The 13,443-nt window shown below is 36.1% G+C and overlaps 2 protein-coding genes across 5 annotated transcripts in view; one reads left to right on the top strand and one right to left on the bottom strand.

Moving 5' to 3' along the window:
• Positions 1 to 499, bottom strand: part of XPO5 (exportin 5) — a 39,943-nt gene extending 39,444 nt beyond the window's left edge. Inside the window, exon 1 of one of the 2 annotated variants that reach the window (XM_015600336.2) lies at positions 259 to 499. In XM_015600336.2, the coding sequence (XP_015455822.1) occupies positions 259 to 363 (105 nt within the window). In that variant the 5' untranslated portion in view covers positions 364 to 499. The remainder of the gene's footprint in view (positions 1 to 258) is intronic. The other variant, XM_006926509.3, reaches the window with a different exon arrangement.
• A 150-nt stretch (positions 500 to 649) lies between these two features.
• The window catches only part of POLH (DNA polymerase eta), a 28,821-nt gene continuing 16,027 nt past the window's right edge, over positions 650 to 13,443 (top strand). Inside the window, exons 1-5 of one of the 3 annotated variants that reach the window (XM_015600337.2) lie at positions 650 to 750; positions 853 to 917; positions 3,485 to 3,625; positions 3,852 to 3,986; positions 6,402 to 6,619. In XM_015600337.2, the coding sequence (XP_015455823.1) occupies positions 3,489 to 3,625; positions 3,852 to 3,986; positions 6,402 to 6,619 (490 nt within the window). In that variant the 5' untranslated portion in view covers positions 650 to 750; positions 853 to 917; positions 3,485 to 3,488. Of the gene's footprint in view, positions 918 to 3,484; positions 3,626 to 3,851; positions 3,987 to 6,401; positions 6,620 to 13,443 lie in introns of those variants that run through there. The other 2 variants (XM_015600338.2, XM_015600339.1) reach the window with 2 other exon arrangements.

The following is a 13,443-nucleotide window of genomic DNA, read 5'->3' as shown; positions in this document are numbered from 1 at the left end:
GGCAGGGAAGTGGTGATATGATGAGACCGCCAAAAGTAGCTAGGAACCAGAGCGTCCCGGGAAAGGGGCAGGCGTGGCGAGAAGAGAAGGCTGGGAGTGGGAAGAGGCGCGGAGGGCGGCGAGGGAAAGCTCCTCGAGGATAAGGAGGGAGGTCCAAGGGCCGCGTGGGCTGGAGAGGATCAGGGTTATGGGCGGCGCAGGGACGTCTGGGCTGGGGGAGGGTCTCGGGGCAGGCCCGGGGTGCCAGAGCCCAGCTACCTTTAGGGCTTCCAGCCGATAGCGCTGGGTGGAGCTGGGGTCCATCATGACCGTCACCGCTTTCACCAGCTGCTCGCACAGCGCGTTCACTTGATCCATCGCCATGGCTACTGCCACGCGCCGCGAGAATGCACCACGGCTGCCCCAGGAGCACAAGGAACCGTCGGCTCCTGTGCTGGGATAACACGCTGGGACCGGGCCGCGGCAGGCTGGGGGGGTGGGGAGCAGGAGGAGGAGCGTGAGCAGCAGAAGCCCCAGCCGGGAAGGAACCGGCGCTGCGCACGCGCCGGCGGAAGTTGCGGCTTTCTTGTGACGGTTGCTCCTCGATGGGCGGGGCGGGAGACGGAAGGGCTGCGACGCGCAGGCGCGTCAACGCCCTGCGCTGCGAGCGCGCTGAGCTGTCAGGAGAGCTAACGTTGAGCGCGCTGGCTGTGGCTGAATCCACTGGGCTGTGCGGGCGGCTGCCCAGGCAAAGATCCCCTACGATCCTTGGTCTGTTTTTAAATCGTTGCGGGGAATAAATCTCTCTCAATACCGACTGGCTTGCTCCCGGAAAGGGGACAGATATTCAAGACCCCTTTATCTTCTTTCCAGTGGACACCGAACCCAGCATCTGTGGAGTCCTCAGTGGGCAGTTTTGCCGGGTATTTTCCACATTGGTAAGAGAATTAAAAAACTGTAGATATCACTATTTTCAAACTTTCTGTGTTGCCTTGGCTGTTGGTTTTATGATATAGCAGTGGCTGGTGACAACCTTGGGCCGAAATTACATGAAATAGACATACATGCTCACAGAGAGATAAGGCCCTGCTGTTGTCCTCTAAGAGAATTTTTCTTGTAGAAAAAAATGATATTTTTCTCTGTAGCCCTTAAACTTCCCTCTTCACGTGTACTTATTTTCTTTGGATGTCTTATCACCTGATCGGCACGAAACTTGTTTTGTACTGATTGCGATAAATCAAGATGTTTAAAGATGATTGATTGCAGTTATTGAAGGTGTGTGCAGTTTTGATATTTGAAGTGCTATATATAAGACTTCAGAGTAGTGTAGTCCTTATTCTGAAAGGAGGATTTTGGCAGAGAGTGTGTTTCATTTTCCATCTTTAAAAAGCTGTTTTTCCAGCAAAATACATGAACCGAAAACTTCAATAACTTCATTATCTGTTAAAGTATGCATATCGGTTTTTGTGTTTGTATACTCAGTAATGTGTTTGCTGGACTTAAATCACTGCTTCCTATTCATAGTCCACTTCTGGTATTTGTATCTAATATGGTGCATACATGGTGTTTTTTTGTGAAAATGTATTTACTATTTTTATTCTGGTATTTCCTATTTGCATTTACTATTATCATCTGTTCCAGTACTATGCAAAAAGCACTTCAAGGTAAATGATTACTGACCTGTTGATGGTTTTAACTTATAAACGTTTCAAGTATTACATTCTGCCTGTAATTTATAAGGAATTAATGAGGAATTTATAAGGAATTAATGCCTTGACACTGATTTTTTAAATTGTTTTCTTTCCATTAATCTTCCCGTTTGTGGTTGCATGCCAATTTTTTCAAGGTGAATATTAATTTTTGACACTTTTTAAAAAGAATACAGTTGAGTGCTTACTCAACTGTATAACCTGTGTTTCTCATATTTAAATCATGAATTACTGGTGTTTCCATAAGTATCTTATATACTTTAAGTCAGTGGTTCTCAATCTCTGCTGCACATTAGAATTGCCTGGAGAGCTTGTAAAAATCACAACGCCCAAGTCACATCTATACCAGTTAAATGAGGATGTCTGGTGGTAGAAGCCAATATCAATATTATTTAAATGTTCCTAGGTGATTCCAATCTGCAGCAAAGTTTGGGAGCCACTGCATTAGTTTAACATTCCTTCTTTTAGATTTCTAACAATGTTAAATGATAATATTAGTCTGTATTCACTAATATTTAACGATGTTATATGATAATATTAGTCTATATTCACGATATTCACTAAGGTTTGTTCTTCCAGTCTATCATCCATAGACAGCTTTCTGTCTGTCTGCCCTCAAGTAGTATGAAGTATTGTTTTCTTTTATCTTCAGAAATTTACAAGAATGGGTAGGAAATCACCATGAGAACATCGCAAAGTAATTGTGACAGGCAGGATTCACTGATGAGTGGCTAGTGGTTGAAAGTTTGAGGAGAAACAGGATATTTTCGTATTCTCAAAGCATGTCCCCTAAGATATTTATTACCAAAGAAAAAATAGTGACTTTACAATGAGAAACCTGGCAAACACTAAATGGTCATGGTTAACATCACTAGTAATAAGACATAGGGACATTATGTACCTCCCAATATGATACACTGAGAAGACCATTTCACTTCCATAATATTGTTGCCCAAAACGCATAACCTCAACCTAATCAAGAAAAAACATCAGACAAACCTAAATTGAGAGATATTCTCAAAGTAATTTATTAGTTCTCTTCGAAAGTGTCAAGGTCATGAAAAACAAGGAAAGAATGAGGAGGTGTCATAGATTGGAGAAGACTAAGGAGACATGATGACTAAGATTGTATCCTAGATTGGATCCTGGAACAGGAAAAGGATATTAGTGGAATGACTGGTGAAATTCAAGTAAAGTATGTAGTTGAACATTATACCAGTGTTCATTTTTAGTTTTGATCATTGTGCTAAGTAAAATGTTAACATTAGGGGAGACGGCATGTAGGAGAACCCTACTATTTTTGCAACATTTCTGTAAGTCTAAAATTATTTCAAAATAGAAAGTTTTAAAAATGCACATGAATGCTAAGATGTTATATATCATTTTATGCTTCTCTTTTCCCTGAGTTTATACTTGAGATTTATCTATGAACTAGATTAACTGTCAGCTTAATCCTTCTATTGATGTATATTGTGGTTTTAATTTGCATTTCCCTATGACTAAATGTTGAGCTCATTTTCAGGTGCCTATTGACTATTTGTAAACCTTCTTTTGTGAAGTGTTCAATTCTTTGGGGGCATAGGTATTTTAAAAAATTTTAATATGTATTCCCTTCCTAAAATTGTACCCATTTATTACTGTCCTTCTAGCAGTAGATGAAAATGCTATTTCATTCTTGTTAGTGTCCAGGCTCCCATGCTCATGGTAACTCAACAAAAGAAGAATGGGAATATAATTTTTCTTGGCACTTTGGATTAGGTATCCTTTTTAACTGTCCATAAAATATTGTCTTATAGAAAAATGGCTAATGGACAGGACCGGGTAGTTGCTCTAGTGGACATGGACTGTTTTTTCGTTCAAGTGGAGCAGCGGCAAAATCCTCATTTGAGGAATAAACCTTGTGCAGTCGTGCAGTACAAATCATGGAAAGGTGGAGGGTATGTATCATACTTATCGTTGTAACTGTCAACTACTATTTTCATCTATAAGAATGCATGCACTATGCTAGGTCCAATTTTTGAGATTTCTGAACTGCTGTGTTTGAGACCAAATAGTGGTAACTGGGGCCAAAAAGTTTCTACTGTTAAGTTTATAGCCTATTCATGTTAAATATTAATTATTCCTGCTTGTGATCATGTAATATTTTTTCTGTTCTATCTTTAGAATAATTGCAGTGAGTTATGAAGCTCGTGCATTTGGGGTCACTAGAAGCATGTGGGCAGATGATGCTAAGAAGTTATGCCCAGATCTTCTACTGGCACAAGTTCTTGAGTCCCGTGGGAAAGCTAACCTCACCAAGTAAGAAAAATGATTGTTTAAGGGGAATAGAAGACTTGGAAATAATATTCCATGAGGCTAGGAACTGATGTTTCAAATTTCAAACTAATATCTGAAAAAGTTCTTTTTGGTCCACCAATTTTTCTGTGTAAAATGAAAACAGATTGTAGTATTGTATTTCAGGAACGGTTCAGAGTCATTATAACTTATAACAATTGTTGCCCTTGACACCCTTTCATTTTCTAATTATTTAAAAATTGGTTGTTGTAATTAAAACTTAATACCAATTCCCATGTTCTCAGACCAAGCTTGAAATGTTTGAAGTAATTAAATTGACTGTGAAACTAAGAGTTTTTCCAGAGAAGGCTGAGCCAAACTGACAATTCTAGAATTATTTGCCAGAACTGGACAATCTCGAAGATTACCTTTTCTGTTTTTCAACTGAGCTGTCTCTCCTCAAATTTTAGAAGGTTAGCCTTGGACTGGGAGACATTTGTAGACAAAGTCAAATTAGAGGTAGCTACAAGCCTCAGCCATTATAATAATCTAATAGTGTGTACTGAGTATATGACATATGCTAGGTACTATGTTAAGCTCTCCATAGGTAATATCTCTTAAATCACACACTGTTATAAAATAGGTTCTAATATTACCTGCCCCCTCAACACACATACATAGGAAACAGGTTTAGAGAAGTTAAATAATTTAAGTTCACACAGAAAGTAGAAGACTGAGGATTCAGTTTGTTTTTTTTTCAGATTCCAGTGTCTACATTCTCACAGTACACTATACTGTGTGGCGTGGTGTGTAGGGTTCATGCTTTGACTTGGGACTTGAGATATTCCTGAATTCACCTATGAATTGGAAATCTAAAGGTGGAGTGTCGTAGTCCCAATCTCACATTGAAGTTATTGCCAGAAAAGAGGACAGAATGATTGAAGGTTAATACCTTAACCCTAAAGTAGAATTAATTCAGCTAATGGACATATGCTACAATACATTGAATAGAATTTTATGCTAGTAAAGACAGTGTAACTTCCCAGAAATATAGTTGACTTAAGAGTATGATTTTGCAAAGTAACACACCGCCAGCTTTAAACTAGATCATTTATTTTACTCTTGAACAAAGACAGTTTTAGGAAATTTAGGAGTAAGTTTATAGACCACAGAGTTATTAAGACCTGGTGATTTAAAATTATTATTTTAATAATTAACCTGAGATACCGAGTTATAAAAATATGATTTCCAGAAACATGTACACACTAAGTTTATCAAATATTCTTAAAAATACCTTAGAGTAATTTGCTCAAGACACTGTGAAGGAACACCTACTACCACAATAGAGCGTCCTTTCCTTGCTCTGTATGTATCATGTTCTCATGCTCTTGCGCACACTTGTGTTCTTTTTTGCTTTGAGGTCTATCTTCTATCCAGCCCAAATAACAATTAAAAGAAGAAAGGCCAGTCTTTCTCTAATTCTTCCTTTCTCTAATTCTCTTATTTGAGAATATTTTAAACAACATTTGTACTTGTTTTGATACATGTCTTAGTGAAGATGTACAAGTATTTCCATTTTTGTGACAAATAAAATAGGTTCAACAGGAACAAAGAACTTACTTTAAATTCTATAACAAGTCCAAAGCAAAGAAAACATCCACATATTGCCATAGAAATTAGCTGTGTATACTGCCAGAAGAGCTGCCTGTTACGGTTTGAAGAGACAGTATATGGTGAGATTGGTATCCCCTGGGGAAGGCTGTCTGCCTGTTCAGATGCATCACCACATTCGAGGAGCTGATCTTCAACTTGATAATTTGAGTATTAGTATATTCAAAAGTGATTAGACTTGGTTGGTTGATTGGGTGTGTGTGTATGGAGGACCAGCTCATATGTTCATCAAACTCGCCATTGTTGAGGTATAAAATCCTTATGTCATTTTATAATGAGAAATACCATCATGTGGAAGACCAGATACTTGGGTACTGTGCAGTGTTCCCTTAAGTTATCTCTTATTTGTAAAAAAATAGAAGCAGAATACTGTGTGGTGTGTATATGAAAATAACAAAAAGGAATAGGTGATCATAGTACAGTGTTTTCTAGTTAAACTGGTTTGACTTTTCTTCATCTTCAAAGAGATCCTTGTCACAAAGACATGTTCGTGATCTGGATGCTTTCTACCTTGGTAGTGCTAGAGTTGCACTAAAAAGATTTGCCTCCATAGTTCTTCTTTTCCTTTGTTTCTGTTATTGACCATCTGCCTGTTCATTGATCCCTTTAGTTCAGTTACTATCTAGTATCTGACAAGCCATTCCTCTCTTTAAGGAAACATTGCACTGATTATGTATATTATTATGCCATCATAAGAAGAGGATAGGGCCCACAGTCTCAATGTTGCCTCCATTAATTGCCTACATGTATAATGCTTATACTTTTTAGGTACCGGGAAGCTAGTGTGGAAGTGATGGAGATACTGTCTCGTTTTGCTGTGATTGAACGTGCCAGCATTGATGAGGCTTACGTAGACCTGACCAGTGCTGTACAAGAGAGACTACAAAAGCTACAAGGCCAACCTATCTCAGCAGACTTGTTGCCAACCACCTACATTGAAGGGTTGCCTCAAGGCCCTACAACAGCAGAAGAGACTGTTCAGAAAGGTATTTCCATACCATCATATTGCTTCTGCTTCCTGGCTTTGGAACCTGCTTTGCTTGGTCACATTGATACTTCTTGGATTGACTGAAAGGAAACTTAAACTACAACCTGAATGAATCACAAGGACTCATGTGGAAGGATATACAAATTCTCTATCGTTCCAGGTATATTGAGAAGCTTGTGAAATCTGTATGAAATCAAGTTTCTCTTTAGATATAACTAAGGCAGATTAGAGTTGTCAATAGAAGGCTGACTGAGCTCTTCCATCTTTTGTAGGTTAATTTATATTGTAACTTGGTTTCTTCATCATAAGGGTGAGCTTTATTTAAGGGGGCCTCAGGTACAGGGAGTTTAGTCACTCAAAATTTCTAATCAATTCACAGCACACTATCATCAATGGGCTGTACAAGGCTTCTCATTTTATTTTACTTCTTTCTTTCACAGTGATTCCCCCTACTCCCTCCCCACCCCTATATACCTTTTGGCACCCCACTGATATTCTTGGTATATCTTCTTAAATATGTTTATGTCTTTATAAATTATACAGTGTTGCTTTGTGTATGTGCTTTGTAAATTTGTGCTTTTAAATTACAAGATAGTATTGTGTTATAGATCTCATTCTTTTTCTTAGTTTTCTTTCAATGGTGACTTTATAGTTCTATCCATGTAGCTATATTTATGTGTAATTGATTACTTTTAAGTAATTACAGCATAATCAGTGGGATAGCTCTACCATGTTTACAGACCATGCTCCTAGTGATGCACTCATTGGTTGCATCTAACTTCCTACTGTTTATATGGTGAATGTCCTCATTCATCCTCTTTTGGATCTATGCAAGGGTTTCTCTGGGAAATATTTTCAGAACTGGACTGCTAGGTCATAGGGTCATATATAACTAGTTTCACTAAAAACTGCCAATTTGTTCCCCAGAATCACTGTAACAGTTTACCCTACCCCTGGCAGTACACAAGAATTTCTGTTTCCCCCATATCCTCACCAGCAATTGATATTATCTAATGTTTAAAAATACTTGCCAGTGTGATGGCTATAAAGTGGTATTTTGTTTTGGGGGGTTTTAGTTTACATTTATTTATTTATTAATTAAGGTTGAGCATCTCTTCATATTCTTGTTAGCTAGTTGAGTTTCTACTTTTGTGAATGGCTTATTTATATACTAGATTTCCACTGGATTTCCTTTTTTTTTTTTTTGCAAGAGTTCCTTGTATATCCTAGTGATTGGTCCCTTGTCTATTTTTGACATTGCAAATAACTTATCCCAAGTCTGTCACCCATTAACTTTTTTTATGTCATACTTTGCTGAACAAAGTTCTTTGGTCCATCAGTGTTACACCTTATGGTTTATGCATTTTGAATTTTGTTTTGGATGTCCATTTCTACTAGAAGTTTACAATGACATTTTTCTACATTTTCCTCCAATTTCTTTATAATTTATTTTTAGGTCTTTCAACCATATGGGGTTCACTTTTTTTATTTGATGAGCCACTTTATTATTCTTATTGTGAACCAGTTTTCCTAACAATTATTTATTAAACAATTCATTCTTTCTCAGCTTCCCACATATAAGTGGATCTGTTTCTATAGTATCCCATTAGTCTGTCTGCTCCTCCTCTGGAAACACATTGCTGTTATTACTGTTTGTAGTATGTCATAATATTTGATAAGGACTCCCCTCTGCTTTCGTTTTTCAAAATTGTCTTAACTATTTATGAACTTTTATTGTTCAGTATGTATTTTAGAATACATTAGATCCTGATGGATTTATATTAAATTTACATATTTAGAGAGAATAGTTATCTTAATGTTAAATTATCCTATCCATAAACATATCTCGCCAATTTTTTAGGTCTTCATTAATATATCCCTTGCATGATTTTTTTTAAGTTAAAAAAATTTGATTTACCTGTTATAATGTTTCTGCTCCTTCTGAGATCTGGAATCCAGTATTCCAGATATAAACTTTTCATTGATATATACATAAAGTGCACAAATTGCAAGTATATATATCTTGACTAATTTTCACGATGTAAATCCACCCGTGTAAGCAGCACTCAGATCAAAGAACAATAACGGAACCCTAGGAGCCACCCTTGCCTACCCTTCTGGTCACCATTCATTCCTCTCTCCTGCTCCTATAGTAACTGGTCCTGATTTCTATTTAGCTTGTATTCGAACTTTATAAAATTAAAAACCCTGCAGTGTATACTTGAGTCTGGCTTCATTAACTCAATATTGTCTTTGTGAGATTCATCCATTCTGTTGTATGTAGTTGAGTTTGTTTACTAATTGCTATGACTATCCCACAATTTACCCATTCTACTATTGGTAGATATTTGGGTTGCTTCCAGTCTTGGGCTACTAAGAATAGCACTACTGTGAACATTTTTGTCAATATCTTTTGGTGAACAAATATATTCATTTCTGTTGGGTATTTTACCAGAAGTGTTCAATTGTAGAGTTTGCTGATATTTAGCTTTAGTTTGTCTATGGTCAGCTTTAGTAGATACTACCAGTTTTACAAAATGGTTGTAACAATTTATAATCTCACTAGCAGCATATGAGAATCGTAGTTGTTCCACATCCTTGTCAACATTTGCTTTTTCTCTTGCAGTTTAGCCATTTTGAGGGGTATATAGTAAGATCACATTGTGGTTTTAGTTTGCATGTCCCTGGTGTTAATGAAATCGAGCACCTTTTTGTATGTTTATTGACCATTTAGATATCTCCTTTCATAAAGTGTCTGGTTAAGTATTTTGCTCATTTCCTGTTGGATTGTCTTATCTCATTCATCTATAGAACTTTGTATGTATTTTGGATAGGAATCCTTTATCAAATATATGTATTGCAAATATCTCTGGTCTGTAGCTTGTTTTTCATTCTTCATGGTGGCTTTTGATGAACAGAGTTTCTTAATTTTGATTTGGTCCAATTTATCTTTTTCTTTATAGATAGTATTTTTTACATCCTGTTTAAGAAATCTTTACCTACCTCAAGGTCATGAAGAAATTATTCTGTCTTATTCTAGCTTTATTGTTTTGCCTTTCAAATTTAGATTTTTCAATCCATTTGTGTGTGTGTGTGTGTGTGTGCGCGCGCGTGCGTGCACGTATGTGTGTAGGGTGTGAAGGAGGAATCAATATTCACTTTTATTATATCCAATTATGTCTTTATTAAAGCTTTATATTTTTCTATAAAGATCCTGTGCATTCACTTGTTACGTTAATTCCTCGATGCTTTAATTTTTTATCATTATTGTGATTTTACATTTTTTTTCCTATTTTCTACTTAGGTATTGATGTGTAGGGGAATGATAAGTGATTTTTATGAGTTCATATTTATTTACTTCATATACCTGACAAAACTCGATATAATTTGTATGAAAGTATTCTAAAAAATAAAATGTACTCGGTTAAAAATATTTTCTTATACAAGAATAAAATTAAAGCAATAGAAACTTGCTTTGTGGTCATATTAAATTATGATGGTTTTAGATACCATATCTAAGACAATCTGGGTCTTATATATTTTTAAATCAAATATTATGAAAGTGGAATTCAGCTAGATCTACCAGAACAAAGAATTCTATATCTAGAAGCTTTTCAGCAGGGTGTCTACACTTTTTTCCTACACATTTTTTACTACTTTTGATCATGGCTATATTTAAAACAGTGTATCTATTCTCCCCTTTATCTGTAACATGTACTTTTAAAGCTATTATTTTGTAACATCATTCTTATCTAAAAGAGCTCTTTCAGTCAAAAACAAAAACAAAAACTTTGAAGTTGGACTTTAGCCAAAAGGAAACTGTATGGATACAAATCTGTAGCAAGTTAACTTCTTCTTGGGAAAAAGATAAAGTAATCTGTTATTACTTGTAGAAACAATGAGGATTTATCCAGAAAAAAACTCCAAGAGAGTTTAGCTGATTTTTAGTTAGAGTGGTGAATTTCCCATGGGTTTCATGTTTTAAAACAAGATGTAAGATGTTAAAGTTGCCTTTTGCTGTTGAACAGTTGTATGGTATGCCTTTAATATGTTGTGTTGAAGGATAGTATTAGAACTGCCCAGGGTAGCTTGTGGAAAAGGCCATTCAGAAATTATTTTATCCTCTGATCCTGAGGTAGGAGAGTTTATCAAGCTGGAGGCTGCAGATCCTTTAGTTCTTTAGAGAAGATACAATGAACAATAAAAATGTGTCACTTAAAAGAGGCAGTTATGGAACATAACCATTTGATGATAAAAATGTCATGATTTCTTTATTCTGGGACCAGAGTCAGAAATTTACTGATCATAATAAGGAAGGTTTTCTTTGGTCTAAGCTTTGCATACCACTTTGTGTGACATTTTATTTAAATAAACATTTGGAATGTTTTATAATGCTTTAAACCATTGATTTTTTTTAAAGGTTTGAGGGCTACATACCGTTTTGAAAGCTCTGGATCCTTGTTTGTCTCAGAAAAATATGTATTGACACATAAGACAATTTTTTGTGCAGTTGTTTTCAAGAAATTTACAAACACTTTGAAACCCATATACCTCAGAGTAAGAACTATTAATACACATTACACTGGTTTTTGGCTGAAACTCATTGTCAAACAGCTCTCTGGCTGAACATGATAGCATATACCTTTGTAGGTGGTCAAATAATGACTCAAATGGACATGTTCCTCTTCTGCACCCATCCTTCTCACCTATGTACAATTTTATTTAAAATGCCAATGTTTATAAAGATGAAGTCTTATTTCTATGTCTTATGCATCTGTTGCTTTAGTGTGTCCAGTTTAAATACTAAGCTTCCAGATGCAGTGATATATTATTACTTATAGTGTTCAGAACATTGAAATGTCTAGTATATAGTTTATGATACTTCATACCAGATGATGTGTGCAACAGCAACAAAAAACTGTTAACAGAAATTAGCTGGTCTAGGTGCATATAACCTTCACCATCCTGCCTCTTAATGGGTTCAAAGCTAGCGGTCCTGCTCAGCCATGTTGCATTTGCAGCGTTATATTTTCTGTTTCCAGTAGAAAGATTATTTAAAAATAATACTCAAAACTGCCAGAGCGAAAACTTTCCCCTCGGGGACATTTTTAACTTGTTTGTGTTAGCTAAGGAACTCATTTGTTCTCTCCTCCCTTTGCTTTCTCTTAATCCATTTCTAAGCATATATTGAACATCATCTGAATGCATACACCATGAAACAGTTGTGTAGTGGTATAAAAAAATTATAAATCAACTGTCAAAGATAAGAGTTATGGGACTTAGATTCTGTACTGGCTTTGAAGAAGCTGCTATGTTTGTTATGAGAAGGCCTTTGGAGAAGGCCCGTGGCTAGGCTCTGATTGCTGCCCTCTGCTGACAGCCGGTAAGAAAACAGGGATCTCAGTTCCACAAGCTGCAAGATGATAAATTCTGCCAGCAGCCTGATGATGCTTGGAAGGCACTAATCAGCTTATAGCACAGAGGAAGGCACACCTGTTATCAGTACAGGGATTTCTTTTTTGTCATTATGGTCCCTGGAGTTGTAGAGTCTAGCTAGAGGTTTATTAGTCTAACCCTGAAGTTTTGGCACAGGTCATCAACACTTACTCTTATGCCAGTTCTATTCAGCATTATACTGCAGATACAAGATGGCCCAATCAGAACAGAAGAGGAAATAAAATATATTCAGATGTGAAGGAAGAAGTAAACTTTCTTTGGAGGTAACATGACCATGTTTACAGAGAATCCTAGGAAATCTACTCCCCTACCTCGCCCATCCCCAATACACTAAAATAAGTGAGATTAGCACGGTTGCAGGAAACAAAGTCAATATAAAAATCAATAGTATTTCTATATACTAAAATTAAAAGTGAGAAATCGAAATTTAAAAAGCAATATCATTTGCAATAGCATTAAAATCATGAAATTATTAGAGATAATTTGAACAATATATTTGAAAAACTAGTGAAGCCTACAAAACATCACTGAGAAAAATTAAAGAAGATGAAATCAATGGAAAGACATACTATGCTCATGGATCAAAAGACTAAATGTTATTAAACCTCAAGTCTCCCTAAATTGACCTACAGATTCATTGCATTCCCTTCCAAAGACCCTGCTTGATTTTGTAGAAATTGACAAACCGATTCTAAAAGTTGTACAGAAATGCAAAGGATGTGGCATAGCCAAACTTTGTAAAAGAATTAAATTGGAAGACTTACACTATCTTACTTTAAGGTTTAACTAAATTTACAGTAACTAGTGGACTGTGGTATATGAGGCATATAGATGTATGGTACATAATAGAAAGTACACAAATAGATTTTTTTTTTGGTCAATTGGTTTCTACAAAGGTACCCAGAGATAAGATAATTCAATAGGAAAAGTAAAGTCTTTTCGCACTTTAGTGGGCATTTTTCACCAAAAGCACCTGAATCTCCTCCCTCTACTCCACCACAGTATATCAAAGAAAACTCAAAAATTTTATAAATTCTTGTTATCAACTAGAGAAAAGAAACAAACAAAGGAATGCTGCTTAACTTCTGTGGTCCTGTTCAATTGACATGGACACAGAGTAATGCGATTGCAGTATTACCTAATAAGAGCAATAATGAAGAACTCTAAAGCAGAGAAAACTTAGCTCTCCTAGTTAAGAAAAAGTTCAGAAAACTCCATAATTTCAATAAATTATTTTCCAAACCTAGAATTTACTAATAAATGGTTCTAAATGCAGGATGTTCTATTTATTGTTCTTAATATGTGCAAGGCACTGTGCTAAGGAGCTTTGTTAACTAAATATACATATTTTATACATAAAAATAT

The sequence above is a fragment of the Pteropus alecto genome, unplaced genomic scaffold (genome assembly GCF_000325575.1).
Source record: "Pteropus alecto unplaced genomic scaffold, ASM32557v1 scaffold7, whole genome shotgun sequence".
Classification (NCBI taxonomy): Eukaryota; Metazoa; Chordata; class Mammalia; order Chiroptera; family Pteropodidae; genus Pteropus; species Pteropus alecto.
This window is presented reverse-complemented; position numbering and strand designations above follow the sequence as displayed.